At 49.0% G+C, this 16039-nt stretch overlaps 1 protein-coding gene across 1 annotated transcript in view; it reads left to right on the forward strand.

Annotated features, from left to right (window-relative positions):
- Window positions 1–16039, forward strand: part of LOC134345023 (shootin-1-like) — a 57695-nt gene that overhangs the window by 9479 nt on the left and 32177 nt on the right. Inside the window, exons 3-5 of the mRNA XM_063045156.1 lie at window positions 2930–2987; window positions 8809–8903; window positions 13136–13292. Of these exons, the coding sequence (XP_062901226.1) occupies window positions 2930–2987; window positions 8809–8903; window positions 13136–13292 (310 nt within the window). The remainder of the gene's footprint in view (window positions 1–2929; window positions 2988–8808; window positions 8904–13135; window positions 13293–16039) is intronic.

Raw genomic sequence — 16039 nt, forward strand, 5'->3', positions numbered from 1 at the left:
CCTTTAAATGTTTCCCCTCTCACCATAAACCTGTGTCCTCTGGTTTTTGGCTCCCCTACCCTGGGGAAAAGACTGTGACCATTCACCCTATGTAAGTCTCTCAAACCTCTATAAGGTGCCTGTCAGCCTCCTTCACTTCAGTGAGAACAAACCCAGCCCGTCTGTCCAGTCTCTCCTTACCACTCCACCCCTCCGGTCCCAGTAACACCCTGGTAAATCTTCCCGACACCCTCTCCAGCTTAATTATGGCCCCCTTATAGCCTGGTGACCAGAAATGCGCACAATACTCCAAATGTGGTCTCACCAATGTCTTGTACGTTTGTAACCGCTTCCTTAATGTCAACAAGACATTGACTTCAGGAAAAGGACCCGAACTTCAGAATCTGGAGTAACAATTATTTTGTTCTTTATACTTGCATACAGGAAATTACATTAAACAATCTTGAACTGGACCCCCTCCCAACTCCTGAACACACAGTCTTGACCGATGAAGGCCGATGTGTCAAACTCCTTCACCACCCTGTCTGCCTGGAATCATAAAGCACTGCACAGAACACAAGGAGACCCTTCAGTCCATCTAATATGTGCTGATTGTTACCCTCCCTAGTCCCCTTGAGCCACATCTGGACCATAGGCCTCCCCTATACCGACTGTCCTGTGATCCTCTTTCAGGGAACGATGTACCAGTACCCCAAGGGTCAGTAAAGGGTTAATCTCTAGTTCCCTGCTATTCACAGTGTGCTGTAAAGAGATTTGACACTGATCCAGTGAGTCTGGCTTATTCATGGTACCCCACCCCTGCGGAATGGAGGGCGACAGACCCTCGCTCTCACTGCGAGGGCAGCCTTCGTTCACTCGACGGGTCCTCAGCTGAAGAGCAGGACGTGCCAACAGTGCACGAACAGAATCCGGGACACGGGCGGCTGCCGGTCCCACTTCCCGCAGTGGCAGATGTTCCCCAGACCACTTCCTCTGTAAAAGGAGAGAGGTGGAATGTGATCTACAAACAGCTGTACCGGAGACTGTCCATGCTGATGTGTCAGCCCTGACCTACCAATCCCTCACTGTTTACAAATGCTTTCAAATACTGGTGGGGCCAGGGATGGGTTACCTGTGGGAGGAGGAGAGAGGCGGGGGATGTGTTGCGAGGGGGGGAAGGTTTATGGGTGTGGACGATTTACAGGTGGAGATGGGTTTAAGGGAAGAAGTGGGTTACAGCTGGAGGGCGGTGCTAAAGGTGGGTGGAAGGTTTCTAAATGGGGAGGATTTATATATGGCGTGCAGTGAGCGTGGGGAGATGTTACGGGTGGGGAAAGGTTTATGTGTGAGATGGTTTGATTGTTGAGGGGTGGGTTACAGATAGGATGTGGTTATGGGGTAGGGAAGGGTTATGGGTGGAGGTGCAGGTGTAGGGGGGTGTGTGGTTACAGATGTGGGAAAGATTATGATTGGGAGATGGGTGACATGTGGGGGAGCATTATGGGAAGGATTGGGGGTTTACGGACGGGGTGATTATGGGTGAGGTTGGGTGTTTATGGACGGGGTGATTACGGGTGAGGACGGGTGTTTATGGAAGGAGTGATTACGGGTGGAGTCGGGTGTTTACAGACGGGGTGATTACGGGTGAGGTCGGATGTTTATGGATGGGGTGATTATGGGTGAGGTCAGGTGTTTATGGATGCAGTGATTACGGATGGGGTCGGGTGTTTACGGACAGGGTGATTACGGGTGGGGGTCAGGTGTTTATGGACGGGGTGATTACTGGTGGGGTCGGGGGTTTCTGGACGGTGTGATTACGGTGAGGTTGGGTGTTTACGGACGGGGTGATTACGGGTGGGGTCGAGTGTTTACGGACTGGGTGATTAAGGGCGGGTTGGGTGTGATTACGAGTGAGGTCAGGGGTTTTAACAGAGGCTGTGATTATGGGTGAGGTCGGGTGTTTACGGACGGGGTGATTACGGATGGGGTCGGGTGTTTAACAGAGGGAGTGATTACGGGTGAGGTCGGGTGTTTATGGACAGGGTGATTATGGGTGAGGTCGGGTGTTTACGGATGGGGTGATTACGGGTGAGGTCGAGTGTTTATGGACGGGGTGATTACGGGTGAGGTCGGGTGTTCACGGACGGGGTGATTACGGATGGGGTCGGGTATTTACGGAGGGGGTGATTACGGGTGAGGTCGGGTGTTCACGGACGGGGTGATTACGGATGGGGTCGGGTATTTACGGAGGGGGTGATTACGGGTGAGGTCGGGTGTTTACGGACGGGGTGATTACGGGTGGGGTCGAGTGTTTACGGACTGGGTGATTAAGGGCGGGTTGGGTGTGATTACGTGTGAGGTCAGGGGTTTTAACAGAGAGAGTGATTACGGGTGAGGTCGGGTGTTTACGGACGGGGTGATTACGGGTGGGGTCGGGTGTTTAACAGAGGGAGTGATTACGGTTGAGGTCGGGTGTTTACGGACGGGGTGATTAAGGGCGGGTTGGGTGTGATTACGTGTGAGGTCAGGGGTTTTAACAGAGGGTGTGATTATGGGTGAGGTCGGGTGTTTACGGACGGGGTGATTACGGGTGGGGTCGGGTGCTTAACAGAGGGAGTGATTACGGTTGAGGTCGGGTGTTTACGGACGGGGTGATTAAGGGCGGGTTGGGTGTGATTACGTGTGAGGTCAGGGGTTTTAACAGAGAGAGTGATTACGGGTGGGGTCGGGGGGTTTTGCAGACGGAGGATTACGGGGTGTGTTTGGAGGTTTATGACCACATGGTTATGGGTGGAGTTGGTGTTATTAGAGGGAGGTTTAAGGTTGGGTTTGGATTACAGGTGGAGGTACGATTTGGGGTTGGGATACTGTCGATAAGTGTGAGATGAGCAGGAATTGGATGGGATAGGATGCTGGACAATGGGCTGAAGAATGGCTGTATGTGTTGCAGGCTGCGGACTGGGTTCCTGACCTGCAGAGTGAGGCGTTACTGAAGGAGATGCAACAGTGTGAGTTCCAAATCGCGTTGCTGCACACCGTGTTCGGGGCCGGTTCTGGCTTACCCCAAGGGTCAGGATCCAACGGGAGCGTGTCGGGAGGTGACGTTCGGGAACAGTGCACTCAGGGACCCTCCACAAGGCTAGAATTAGGTCCATGCCAGCAATGAGCTGAGCCTGTGGTCCAAGGTTTCCTGGGCTTGTGGGGCGTGGAGGAGGCGCTCTGTGGAGTTATGCCAATACGTGACTCCAGTCCCACTAGTGTCCTTGTCCTTAACTACGCCCCTTCTCCTCCAGGGCCATCCTCGATGGAGAACTAGCCTGGAGCGGTGGAGAAGTTCACTCAGTGGCCATTTTATTAGGGGCACCTGTACACCTGCTCCGTAATGCAAACATCTAATCACCCAATCATGTGACAGCAATTTCAATGTGTTCAGAGCATGCGGATATGGACAAGAGGATCAGCTGTTATCCAGACAAAACATCAGAACAGGGGAGAAATGTGACCTAAGTGACTTTGACCTGGAATGATTGTTGGTGCCAGACGGGGTGGTTTGAGTATCTCAGAACCTGCTGGTCTTCTGGGACTTTCACACACAACAGTGTCTAGAGTTTACAGCGAGTGATACAAAAAGCTATCCAATTAGCAGCTGTCCTGTGGGTGAAAACAGCTTGTGAATGAGAGGGTCAGAGGAGAATGGCCAGACTGGTTCAAGCTAACAGGAAAGTGACAGTAACTCAAATAATCACACATTACAACAGTGGTGTGCAGGAGAGCATCTCTGAATGCACAACAGTGTTTGCCTACAGGAGCAGAAGACCATGAACATGCACTCATTATGTAGGTAAATAGTGGCCGCTGAATGTACATGGAAGCATTCCGTGAAATACCTTGTCTGGCTTAACAACCGAAGGATGTGCTGGTGGCAGCCTGCGAGTGTCGCCACACATTCCAGTGCTGACATCGCATTCCCACAAAGTTCAGCTGAACATCAACAGCAAAAAGGACTTGGCCCAAAATGCCGACTGTTTATTTCCCTCCACAGGTACTGCCTGACCTGCTGTGTTGCTCCAGCATCGTGTGTGTGTGTGTTGAACAGCATCTTTTCTCCCACCCTCCCTACCAGCCACTCACACACACAGACGGTCCTCCAGCCCCAGGCCTCTGGACCTCCGACCACCAGTCCCTGGCCCGGACTGACAGGCATCGGGCCTTTGGCCACTGGGCAAGCCAAGGCCTTCGACCAGTGGGGGAAGGCTGTAAAATTGCAAGAGGCAGAGGGAGGGTAGACCATGTTGACGTCTCAGGTTGTAACCCTGCATCAGAGCTGAGAGGAGAGGGGCGGTGGCCAGAGCATAGGGCAAAAGGGGCCAGTCGGGAGGTGATTAGTGGATCAGGGAGAGGTGAGGTGAGGCGTGGCGTGGCAGCCTGTACAGGGGGCAGAGGGGCAGGGGTGATTCAGAGGATGGTGGGTGATTGGTGGATCAAGGAGAGGCGAGAGGTGGTGGGCAGATGAAGGCGGGAGCAGGTGGAGTTGAGAGACAGAGGCAGGTGTGAAAGGAGGGATGGTGCAGGAGTGGAGGAGGGTGTAAGGGGGGGCAGAACCTGGAGGGTAAACAGTATCCCAGTGCCAGATCAGGGGAGTGGTGCAGGACCGGAGGGGAGAGGGGATCTGATGAGTTGTGGAGGTGGTAATTGGAGGGAACGAAGAGGGGGAGGGGGATGGAAATGGGAAAGGAGGTAAAGATGAGGTCTGGAGGAAAGAGAAGAGAACGCAATGTGACGGAGGGAGGGGAGTAGTGGAGGCAGAGGGCAGGGTTACATTGTGGGCCAGTGGATTTCGGGGTAGTACTACCTTGACTTTGACTGTTTCTCCGTTGTCCTGTTCTACATTGTATGCTCTACTCTACGAACTTCTTCCCCTGTGGCTGCTCCACTCATTGGCCTAATTTGAGCAGAGGAGAGAGGCCATGTGGCCCATTGAATGGATGCTGTTCCTCTGTGCTACCTCAGCTCTCCTCGTGAGCCTGCAGGTTTACTTCCCTCTGCAAATCCAGTTCTCTTACACTCAGCAGTGAGATCTGGATTAAGCTCCTCACTGCCGACAACACTCCCTCCTCCCTGTATCTCGGTGCCCTGTCCCACCAGCTCCTGAGGAAGGGCCTTGGCCCAAAACGTCAACTCCTCATTCATTTCCGTGGATGCTGCCCGACCTGCTGAGTTCCTCCAGCGTTATGTGTGTGTTGGTCCAGATTTCCAGCACCTGTAGAACCTCTTGTGTTTACAGACATTGCTTTACTCACCTTACCCCTAAACCTGTTGTGAAACTCTTCATCAAATCTCCCCTTACCCTCAGGATGGCAGCATGACCCTCACCACCCAGGCCATGCCCTTCTCTCAACGCTACCATCAGGGAAGAGATACAGGAGTCTGAAGACACACGTTTAGTAACAGCTTCTCCCTCCACCATCAGATTTTTGAACACTACCTAGCATCTACTCTCTGTGTCAGAAACTGGTGGAATTGTGGATAGTGAGGAGCGTTGTCAAAGGATACAGCAGGACATTGACCAGTTGCAAATATGGAAGATGGAGATTAACTTGGGAAATGTAAGGTGTTGCATTTTGGGAGATCAAATGCAACAGGAAAGTATACAGTTAATGGTAGGACCTTGGACAGCCGTGATATATGTGATATTGAGGTTCCCATGTGAGTAGGTAGGGTGATAAAGAAGGCAGATGTTCTGCTTGACCTCATCAGTCAGGACACTAAGTATGACTCAGGAAGATGTGTTGTAATTGTGGAGAACTTTGGTTAGACCACATCTGGAGCATTGCGTGCATTTCTGGTTGCCCCATTACAGGAAGGGTGTGGAGATTTTGAAGAGGGCACAGAAATCACCGGGACGCAGGAGGAAGTGTTGTCGGCAGCGAGGTGATTGATCCCGTTCTCACTGCTGAGTGTGAGAGAACTGCATGCACAGAGCAAAATAATGAGAAGAGGAGATAGCACAGACAGCCAGAATCTTTTTCCCAGGGAAAAATGACAGGTGCCAGAGGCATAACTTTTAAGATGGTGAGGGGAGTTTTAAGGAGATGTGAGGGGCAAGTTTTTTACATAGAGAAAGAAAGATGAGGATTAACTTTATCTGTTACGTGTGTATCGAGACATGAAAACATACAGGGAAATGTGTCATTTGCATCAAGTCAGATCAGCGAGGATTGTGCTGGGTAGCCTGTGAGCATCGTTATGTTTCTGGCTCCAACGTAGCATGTCTACCACTTACCTACCCTAACACGTATGTCTTTGTAATGTCGGAGGAAACCAACGTGGTCATGGGGAGAGCATACCAACTTCTTATGGACAGTGACGTTGTGAGGTGTTGAGCTAACGTTTTCGTGCTGAGAGTGGTGGGTGCCCGGACTGGGTTGCCAGGGGTGGTGGTGAAGGCAGACACGACAATGGCAATTAGGGAGTACTTAGATGGGGGGGCAGAATGGAGGGGTATGGGCCACGTTTATGCCGAGGGCATTTGTTTACTATTTATCATAGTTAGCTGAAGAGCCTGTGCTTTACTAGTCTATGTTCTCCCCCCCCCCCACCTTACTCTTCTGCCCTCCAATTCTTCATTCCTCCACCCTGGGGAAAAACATTCATAAGGCTCTTCAAAGAGGGAACTCTACAATCCTCACTCTGCCTGATCTATGTATGAGTCCCAGTCCACCAGTGTGAGTGACTGAACTGGCCTACAGCTGGGCAGTGGACATTAAATTCTGGCCCAACGAACAATCTCCTGGATGGGCTTAGTGGGTCAAACAGCATCTCGGCACAAACACATTAATGTAATGAAGGCCAATGTCATGATTTTGCACTGGCAATACCAGAGGAAAGACAGACTCCAACGCAGAGACAGTGACCAGAGCTTATTCATAAGAATTCCAGCAGAACACCGAAAGCTCGGCCGAGCAGCACCAGGAGATGTAACGTTTTCAAAACTAGGACCCCGCAATTAGTGCTGATCAGCCATCCGCTTAAATAATACAAGTAACATGGAATTCCCTGAGCACATCAAAATAAACTTAACAAGTTTAAATTGAAAGCACCAGGAGACCACATTACAAAGAGTGGGTTACTTAAGAAAATACACAACAAACTCTAAATGATTAATGACTCTTGTTAAACAGCTATTATTCCAACCGGGTGCTCTGAAACTTCAGAGCCCAATGCTCTCTGGCTGCCTGCAAAGGCCCAAAGGGTTCATTACAGCCAGTGGCTCTACTTCATTGTGGGTTTGAGGAGATTCACTATGTCACTAAATGTACCGTGTGGTGGAGAGCATCCTGACTGGTTGCCAAGGGATCTAGACTTAACCTGTTCCATCACTCACGGGCACAGTCCTCCCCACTATTGAGGACATCTTCAGTAGACAGTGACTCAAGAAGGTGACATCCATCTCAGAGGACCCTCACCATCCAGGAGATGCCGTCTTCTCATTGCTGCCATCAGACAGGAGGTACAGGAGCCTGAAGACCCACACTCAGTGTTTTAGGAACAGCTTCCTCCCCTCTGCCATCAGATTTCTGAATGATCTGTGAAACCATGAACACCACTTTGCTATGTCGCTGTCTTTTTGCATTACTTACTACATTTTTAAAATGTTTCTTCTTGTAACATAGTGATTTTTATGTACTGCTGTCACAAAGCTAATTTCATGAGATATATCAGTGATAATATATCACGAATTGACAATAAACTGGACTGGTCTAAGAACACTGAGGCTGTCTACAAGAAGGGTCAGAGCCGTCTCTATTTCCTGAGGAGACTGAGGTCCTTTAACATCTGCCGGACGATGCTGAGGATGTTCTACGGGTCTGTGGTGGCCAGTGCTATCATGTTTGCTGTTGTGTGCTGGGGCAGCAGGCTGAGGGTAGCAGACACCAACAGAATCAACAAACTCATTCGTAAGGCCAGTGATGTTGTGGGGATGGAACTGGACTCTCTGACGGTGGTGTCTGAAAAGAGGATGCTGTCTAAGTTGCATGCCATCTTGGTCAATGTCTCCCATCCACTACATAATGTACTGGGTGGGCACAGGAGTACATTCAGCCAGAGACTCATTCCACCGAGATGCAACACAGAGCGTCATAAGAAGTCATTCCTGCCTGTGGCCATCAAACTTTACAACTCCTCCCTTGGGGGGTCAGACACCCTGAGCCAATAGGCTGGTCCCAGACTTATTTCATAATTTACTGGCATAATTTACATATTACTATTTAACTATTTATGGTTCTATTACTATTTATTATTTATGGTGCAACTGTAATGAAAACCAATTTCCCCCGGAATCAGTGAAGTATGACTATGACTATGACTAATAAACCTGATTCTGATTGTGAATTCTTTTGGTCCGAGTACTGGAAGGAGAGAGAGAGTTCAATGACATGGCGTCGAGACAACAGCCTCTCTCTCAGTGAACTCGCTGGTCATTGACTTCAGGAAGAGTCCAGTGGCGCACGTGCAACAGTGCTGAGGTTGAAAGGGTTGAGAGCTTCACGTTGAACATCACCAATAACCTGCCCTGGTTTAACTCCATAGACACCACAGCCAAGAAAGCTCACCAATGCCTCTACTTCCTCAGGAGGCTAAAGAAAATCGACATCTCCCTTGACCCTCACCAATTTTTATTGATGCACCATAGAAAGCATCCTATCCCGATGCATCACGGCCTGGCCAGGCAAACGATCCGCACGTGACTGCAAGGAACTTCAGAGACTGATGAATGTCAGTGAGTCATCACAGAAACCAGCTAACGTGTGTCTCCTTACCTTCCAGCCTCCATGCAGATCATTGCGGAGTTGGATGAGCTCGAGACACAGCTAGAGGTCGAGAGGGCATGCCGGGAGAGTGCGGAGGAACTCGCCGTGAAGGTGAGATGGTTTATCGCAGAAAGAGGATGGGATCTGATTCGTCCAATTTAGAGCGCAGGGGACCAGGAAGGTTTTCATCGATGAGAGGGCCGTGATCCTGTTGTGAGTCAGTAGGACAAGGCAGATGGACTGAAGGGCCTGTTTCTGTTTGAACATCTCTACTACAGCTGTATAAGACATTGGTGAGATCGCACATTGTGGATAGTTGTAGTCACCCAGCTACAGGAAGGGTGTCATTAAGCTGGAGAGAGTGCAGGAAAGATTCATTTCCCAGGATAGGAGGGCTTGAGTTATAAGGAGAGACTGGACAGGCTGGGAGTGTTACTCTTGAGTGAAGGAGGCTGAGGAGTGTCCTCTTAGAGACACAAAAATATGAGGGGAATAGATAGGGTAGATATCAGTATTTTTCCCAGCATAAAGGACTCTAAAGTCAGGGGACATAGGTTTAATGTGAGAGGGGAAAGTTTTAAAATGAAACTCAGGGGCAAGTTCTTCACTCTGAGGGTGGAACAATCTGTCAGAGGAAGTGGTAGAGGTGGGTGCAGTTACAACATTTAAAAGACGTGGACATGGATAGCAATGGACATGGCCTGTTCTTCTTCAAGTTATGGTATTGTTGCACTGTTGTAACTATATGTTATAATTATGTGGGTTTTGTCAGTTTTTCAGTCTTGGTCTGTCCTGTGTTTCTGTGATATCACACCGGAGGAATATTGTATCATTTCTTAATGCATGCATTACTAAATGACAATAAAAGAGGACTACGTGTCCTCATAATCTAATAATCTAATCTAATCTAAAAGGTATGGGCCAAATGCAGGCAGGTGGAACTAGCTCAGGTCGACAACTTGGCCAGCCTGCAGCAGATGGACTGAATGGCCTGTTTCCAGACTCTGTAAGTGTTATAGAGGTTGGTGGTGTATGGAATGCATTGCCAGAGGACGTGGTAGAAGTGGGTACAATGTAAAAATCTGAGATGCAAAGGCACTTGGGAGTCCTTGTGCAGAACACCCTGAAGGTTAACTTGCAGGATGAGTTGGTGGTGAGGAAGGCAAATACCATGTTCGCATTCATTTCAAGAGCAAGGATGTGATGCTGAGGCTTTATAAGGCACTGATGAGACCTCACATTGAGTATTGTGAACAGTTTTGGGCCCCTCATCTTAGAAAAGATGTGCTGGCATTGGAGAGGGTCCAGAGGAGGTTCACAAGGATGACTCCGGGAATGAAAGAGTTAGCATATGAGGAACGTTTGATGGCCCTGGGTCTGTATTCGCTGGAATTCAGGATGGGGGGGGGGATCTCACTGAAACCTTTCAAATGTTGAAAGGCCTAGACAGAGTAGATGTGGAAAGGATGTTTCCCATGGTGGGGGAGTCTAGGACAAGAGGGCACAACCTCAGGATAGAGGGGTGTCCACTTAAAACCGAGATGTGGAGAAATTTGTTTAGCCAGAGGGTGGAGAATTTGTGGAGCTTATTACCACAGGCAGCTGTGAAGTCCAGGTCATTGGGTGTATTTAAGGCAGAGCTTGATAGGTTCTTGATTGGACATGCCATCAAAGGTTATGGGGAGAAGGCCGGAACTGGGGTTGAGGAGGGGAAAAAGGACCAGCTATGACTGAATGGTGGAGCAGACTCGGTGGGCCAAATGGGCTAATTCTGCTCCTACGTCTTATGGTCTAATTATGCATAAAAGACATTTAGACAGGTAGTTTGATAAATTCAAGGTTCAAGATTGTTTAATGTCATTTCCTGTACACCAAGGGCAAAGGAGAATGAAATAGTTGTTACTCCAGATCCAATGCAACACAAAAAACAGGGTAAGGTAAAGAACAGAATAATAATTTTAAAACACAATAAATATGTAAGATAGCTTATATACACCTGGTTTCACCTATCACCTTCCAGCTTGTCCTCCTTCCCTCCTACTACCTTTTTATTCTGGCATCTCCCTCTTTTTTTCCATTCCAGAACAAAGGTCTCAGACTGAAATATCAGCTGCTTGTTCCTCTCCATAGATGCTGCCTGACCTGCTGAGTTCCTCCAGCAGTTTGTGTGTGTTGCTCTGGATTTCCAGCATCTGCAAAATTTCTTGAGTTTCTATACATAGATTGACTGTATGTCCATAAACTGACACTAGGCACAGAAGTGTGTGTATATAAGGTGACTCCGACAGGAAATGATAAAGTAACTTAGTAGTGGTTAGGGGTATGGAGGGGTGAGTTAGTGGGTGGAGGTGTTGATCAGCCTGTAACTGTTTTGAATCTGGTGGGCCTGGCATGGATGTTACGTAGCCTCCTCATAATCATAGTCATAGTCATACTTTATTGATCCCGGGGGAAATTGGTTTTCACTACAGTTGCATCATAAATAATTAAATAGTAATAAAACCATAAATAGTTAAATAGTAATATGTAAATTATGCCAGGAAATAAGTCCAGGACCAGCCTATTGGCTCAAGGTGTCTGACCCTCCAAGGGAGGAGTTGTAAAGTTTGATGGCCACAGGCAGGAATGACTTCCTATGACGCTCTGTGTTGCATCTCGGTGGAATGAGTCTCTGGCTGAATGTACTCCTGTGCCCAACCAGTATATTATGTAGTGGATGGGAGACATTGTCCAAGATGGCATGCAACTTGGACAGCATCCTCTTTTCAGACACCACCGTCAGAGAGTCCAGTTCCATCCCCACAACATCACTGGCCTTACGAATGAGTTTGTTGATTCTGTTGGTGTCTGCTACCCTCAGCCTGTTGCCTCAGCACACAACAGCAAACATGATAGCACTGGCCACCACAGACTCGTAGAACATCCTCAGCATCGTCCGGCAGATGTTAAAGGACCTCAGTCTCCTCAGGAAATAGAGACGGCTCTGACCCTTCTTGTAGACAGCCTCAGTGTTCTTTGACCAGTCCAGTTTATTGTCAATTCGTATCCCCAGGTATTTGTAATCCTCCACCACGTCCACACTGACCCCCTGGATGGAAACAGGGGTCACCGGTACCTTAGCTGTCCTCAGGTCTACCACCAGCTCCTCCCCGATGGGAGTGGAACAAACTGTCCATGAGCAGGGTGGGTGGGTTCCTTCATGATGTTACTGGCCCTTTTCCCAGCACCTTTCTGTATTTATGTCCTTGATGACAGGTGGGCTGGTGCTGGTGATACACTGGACAATTTTGACAACCCTTCCTCTTCGCTGCAGTGCAGTTTCCATACAAAGCAGTAATGCAGCTCGTTAGGATGCTCTCTACTGCACAGCTGTAGGATAACATTAGCATGGATGTGCAAAGTTCGGCTCTCATCAGCCTCCTCAGAAAGTAGAGGTACTGGTGAGCTTCCTGATTGCATAGAATGTGTTCTGGAATCATAAGAGGTTGTTGAAGACTTGCAGTTACGGGAGCTTGAAACTGCCCGCAGTTTCCACGGCTGTGTTGAAACTAGTAGGGTAGTCTCAGAGAGCTAGTAAAGGCACAAGAGGCCAAAAGGCATCCTGTCAGGCTCTCCAATCACAACCCGGGGGTGGGGGGGGGGGGAGTTTGTTCCCCACTGTGTGCAGTGGGAGCAAGTTAACTGGGGAGGGTGGGGTTAAGATGAGTGCTGGAAGTCTGTTCCCCTGCTGAGTGTGGTGGGGGCAGGTTAACTGGGGGAGGGGTCAGGGTGAGTGCAAGCTGGGCGTTTGTTCCCCACAGTGTGGAATGGGGCCAAGTTAACCCGGCCGGGGGGGCGGTTTAGGATGAATGCAGGCTGGGAGTTGGTTCCTCCACTGGATGTACTGGGGCAGGTTAACCAGGGGAGGGGTTAGGGACAGGTTGTATACAAAGGGCCTGAAGTATTGTTGAGGATTCCTACCACCCATCCCACAATCTCTCTGACCCACTACCATCAGGAAGGAGATACAGGAGCATCAGGACTTGGATTGCCAGACTGGTAACAGCTTCCTCCCTCAGGCTGTGAGACTAGTGAATACCCTGCCACCACCGAGGTCTCGTCACTAGGACAATGAGCTGTTTACTGTTTACCTGTGCTGCCCACTACATGCATTTGAATTATATTTATTAACTTATCTGAGGTAATATTTAGTTCTATGTGCTGCGTGTGATGTATGTATTGTGGGTGCACTGTGGTCCGGTTTCCTTTGGTTGTACATGTGACGATGAAATTGAGTGAGAGGTGGGAGATGTTCTCTGGCTGAGTGTGGTGGGGTTCAGGTTAACTCGACCGTGTTTTCACAGCTCAGCAAAGAGAACCGCAAACTGCAGAGGATGAGCCTGGTCCTGCAGCCTATGTGGGACAAGCTGCCAGACGACATTGCCCAGCTGGCCCCGGGGACAGAGGAGGGCACCGATCCCAGCGAGGATCCTGTCTACCAATACCAGCTCCAGATCAAAGGTGACATGTCTCAACAGAGTGGACCAGGGCCTCCACTCCTCAATCCGTCCAAACGAGGGCAGGGATGGAGTCTCCCGCCCACCCTGTCCACGGTGAAAACAGCAGGATGTGCTGCAGATGTCAGACACCTGGAGTAACACACACACACACACTCAGCAGGTCAGGCAGCATCTGCGGAAGTGAATAAACAGGTGATGTTTCGGGCTGAGACTCTTCATCGGGATCGGAAAGGAAGAGGGCTGAGGCCAGAGTAAGGTGGGGGGAGGGGAAACTGTCCAAGCTGACAGGTAATGGGTGAGACCAGGTGAAGGGGAAGGTGGGTGCGAGGGGTCTGTCCGCTGTAAAAGGCAACAGCTCCTGGTGGCCCCCCATTTCAAAGTGATCCCCATTCCTACATGTTGGTCCTTGGCCCCTTTGTTGCCACAATGAAACCACACTCACATTCTGTATGGACAGCTTCCAATCTGATGGCATGAACATCTATTTCACCAACTTCTGCTAAGTTCCACCTCCTACCTTCCCTCTTTTTCCATCCCACTCTGGTTCCCCTCTCTCCTCATGTGTTCTCCTCACCTGCCCATCACCTCTCTCAGATGCCTCTCCTCCTTCCCTTTCTCCCTTGGTCCGCTCTCTTCAATCAGATTCTTCTTCTCGGCCCTTTACCTTCTCCACCTATCACCTCCCAGTTCCTTACTTCTTCCACCCTTCTTTCCCTTCTCCTGCCAGCTTGTACTCCTTCCGTCCCCCTATTCTGGCTCCTTCCCCCTTCCCCTCCAGTCCTGGCAAGGGGTCTCGGCCTGAAACTTCTCTGTTTATTCATCTCCATAGATGCTGCCTGACCTGCTGAGTTTCCCCAGCATATTGTTTGTGTTGCTGTCCACGTCCAACTTCAGGTTTATTGTGATGGACATGCAGTACAGTCCCAGAGTACTACCGCTATAAAAATTATCTTCTTCCACCTGCAGCACAGTAACTCATACCTAATTTACATGACAACATGAGCAAAGATAAACATAATGACATTGTTGCAAGTGAAGGGAAGTACAGTCTGAGATAGAATTAGAGACCAGGATGGTGGTGAAAATTCGCAGCTTGGGTTGGGGAGTTTGACGTTGTCGTGTTCACCAGATTTGGCGATTGGCTTGCAGAGGTTTCATCGCCAGTCGAGGTGATATCCTCAGTGTGCAGTTTCTCCCTGGGAGTGCCCGTATTCATAGAAACATAGAAAACCTACAGCACAATACAAGCTCTTCGGCCCACAGAGTTGTTCTGAACATGTCCCTACCTTAGAAATTACTAGGCTATAGAAACATAGGCCCCTGTTTGCTTGTCTTGGTTCAGATTCGCCACCCATTCATTTGACCCTTATATTCAATTGGCTCGTGCTTCTTTGGCTCATAGCTGCCATCTATCTTGATATGTTCAATTACGGACTGTCAGAAGAGAACAACCCTTCTAAAGGTTCTCGTGCCTGCCTTGTGTTGCCTGTGCCAGACCTCCGCGGTGTCCGAGTTAAAGTGGTGTCCATAAGACCATAACATATTGGAGCAGAATTAGGCCATTTGGCCCATCAGATCTGCTCTGCCATTTCATCATGGCTGATTCAATTTTCCTGTCTGCTCTAATCTCCTGCCTTCTCACCGTGTCTGTTTATGCCCTGACCAATAAAGATTCTATCAATCTCTGCCTTAAGTATACATAAGAACTTGGCCTCCACAGCTGCCAGTGGCAAAGAATTCCACAGATTCACCACTCTCTGGCTAAAGAAATTCCTCCTCGTCTCCGTTCTAAAAGGATGCCCCTCTATCATGAGGCTGTGTCCTCTAGTCATAGACTCTTCACCATAGGAAACATTCTCTCCATATCCACTCTATCAAGGCCTTTCACCATTCGATAGGTTTCAATGAGGTCACCCCTCATTCCTCTGAATTCTAGTGAAAACAGACCCAGAGCCATCAAACACTCTTCATATTACAAGCCATTCAATCCTGAAATCAGTTTTGAGAACCTGCTTGTTATGTCTTCAATGGATTCCAACAGATTTGTCAGGCAAGAGTTTCCCTTAAGGAAACCAGGCTAAATATGGCCTATTTTATCATGTGCCTCCAAGTACCCTGAGACCTCATCCTTAATAATCAACTCCAACATCTTTCCAACCACTGAGATCAGACTAACTGTCCTATAATTTCCTTTCTTCCGCCTCTCTCCCTTCTTGAAGAGTGGAGTAACATTTGCAATTTTCCAGTCTTCCAGAACCATTCCAGAATTAGCAGTTCTTGAAAGATCATTGCTAATGCTTCCACAATCTCTTCAGCCACCTCTTTCAGAACTCTGGGGTATACCCCATCTGGTCCAGGTGATATCTACTTTCAGACCTTTCACTTTCTCAAGAATCTTCTCCCTAGTCATGGTAACTTCACACACTGTGTGCCCCTGGCACCTGGAACTTCCACGATACTGCTAGAGTCTTCCGCAGTGAAGACTGATGCAAAATACTTATTTAGTTCATCTGCCATTTCCTTGTCCCCATTACTACCTCTCCAGCATTGTTTTCTGATATCATTTGTAATAAACTTGAACACAAACAAAAAATGCCACCTCCATGACATCCTAAGACATGGGAGCAAAATTAGGCCATTCATCCCACTGAGCCTGTTCATCGTTCCATTATGGCTGATTAAGTTTCCCCCTCAACCCTATCCATCTGCCCTCTCCCCTTGACTAAGCTTTGACACCCTGACTAATCA

The sequence above is a fragment of the Mobula hypostoma genome, chromosome 4 (assembly GCF_963921235.1).
Source record: "Mobula hypostoma chromosome 4, sMobHyp1.1, whole genome shotgun sequence".
NCBI lineage: Eukaryota > Metazoa > Chordata > Chondrichthyes > Myliobatiformes > Myliobatidae > Mobula > Mobula hypostoma.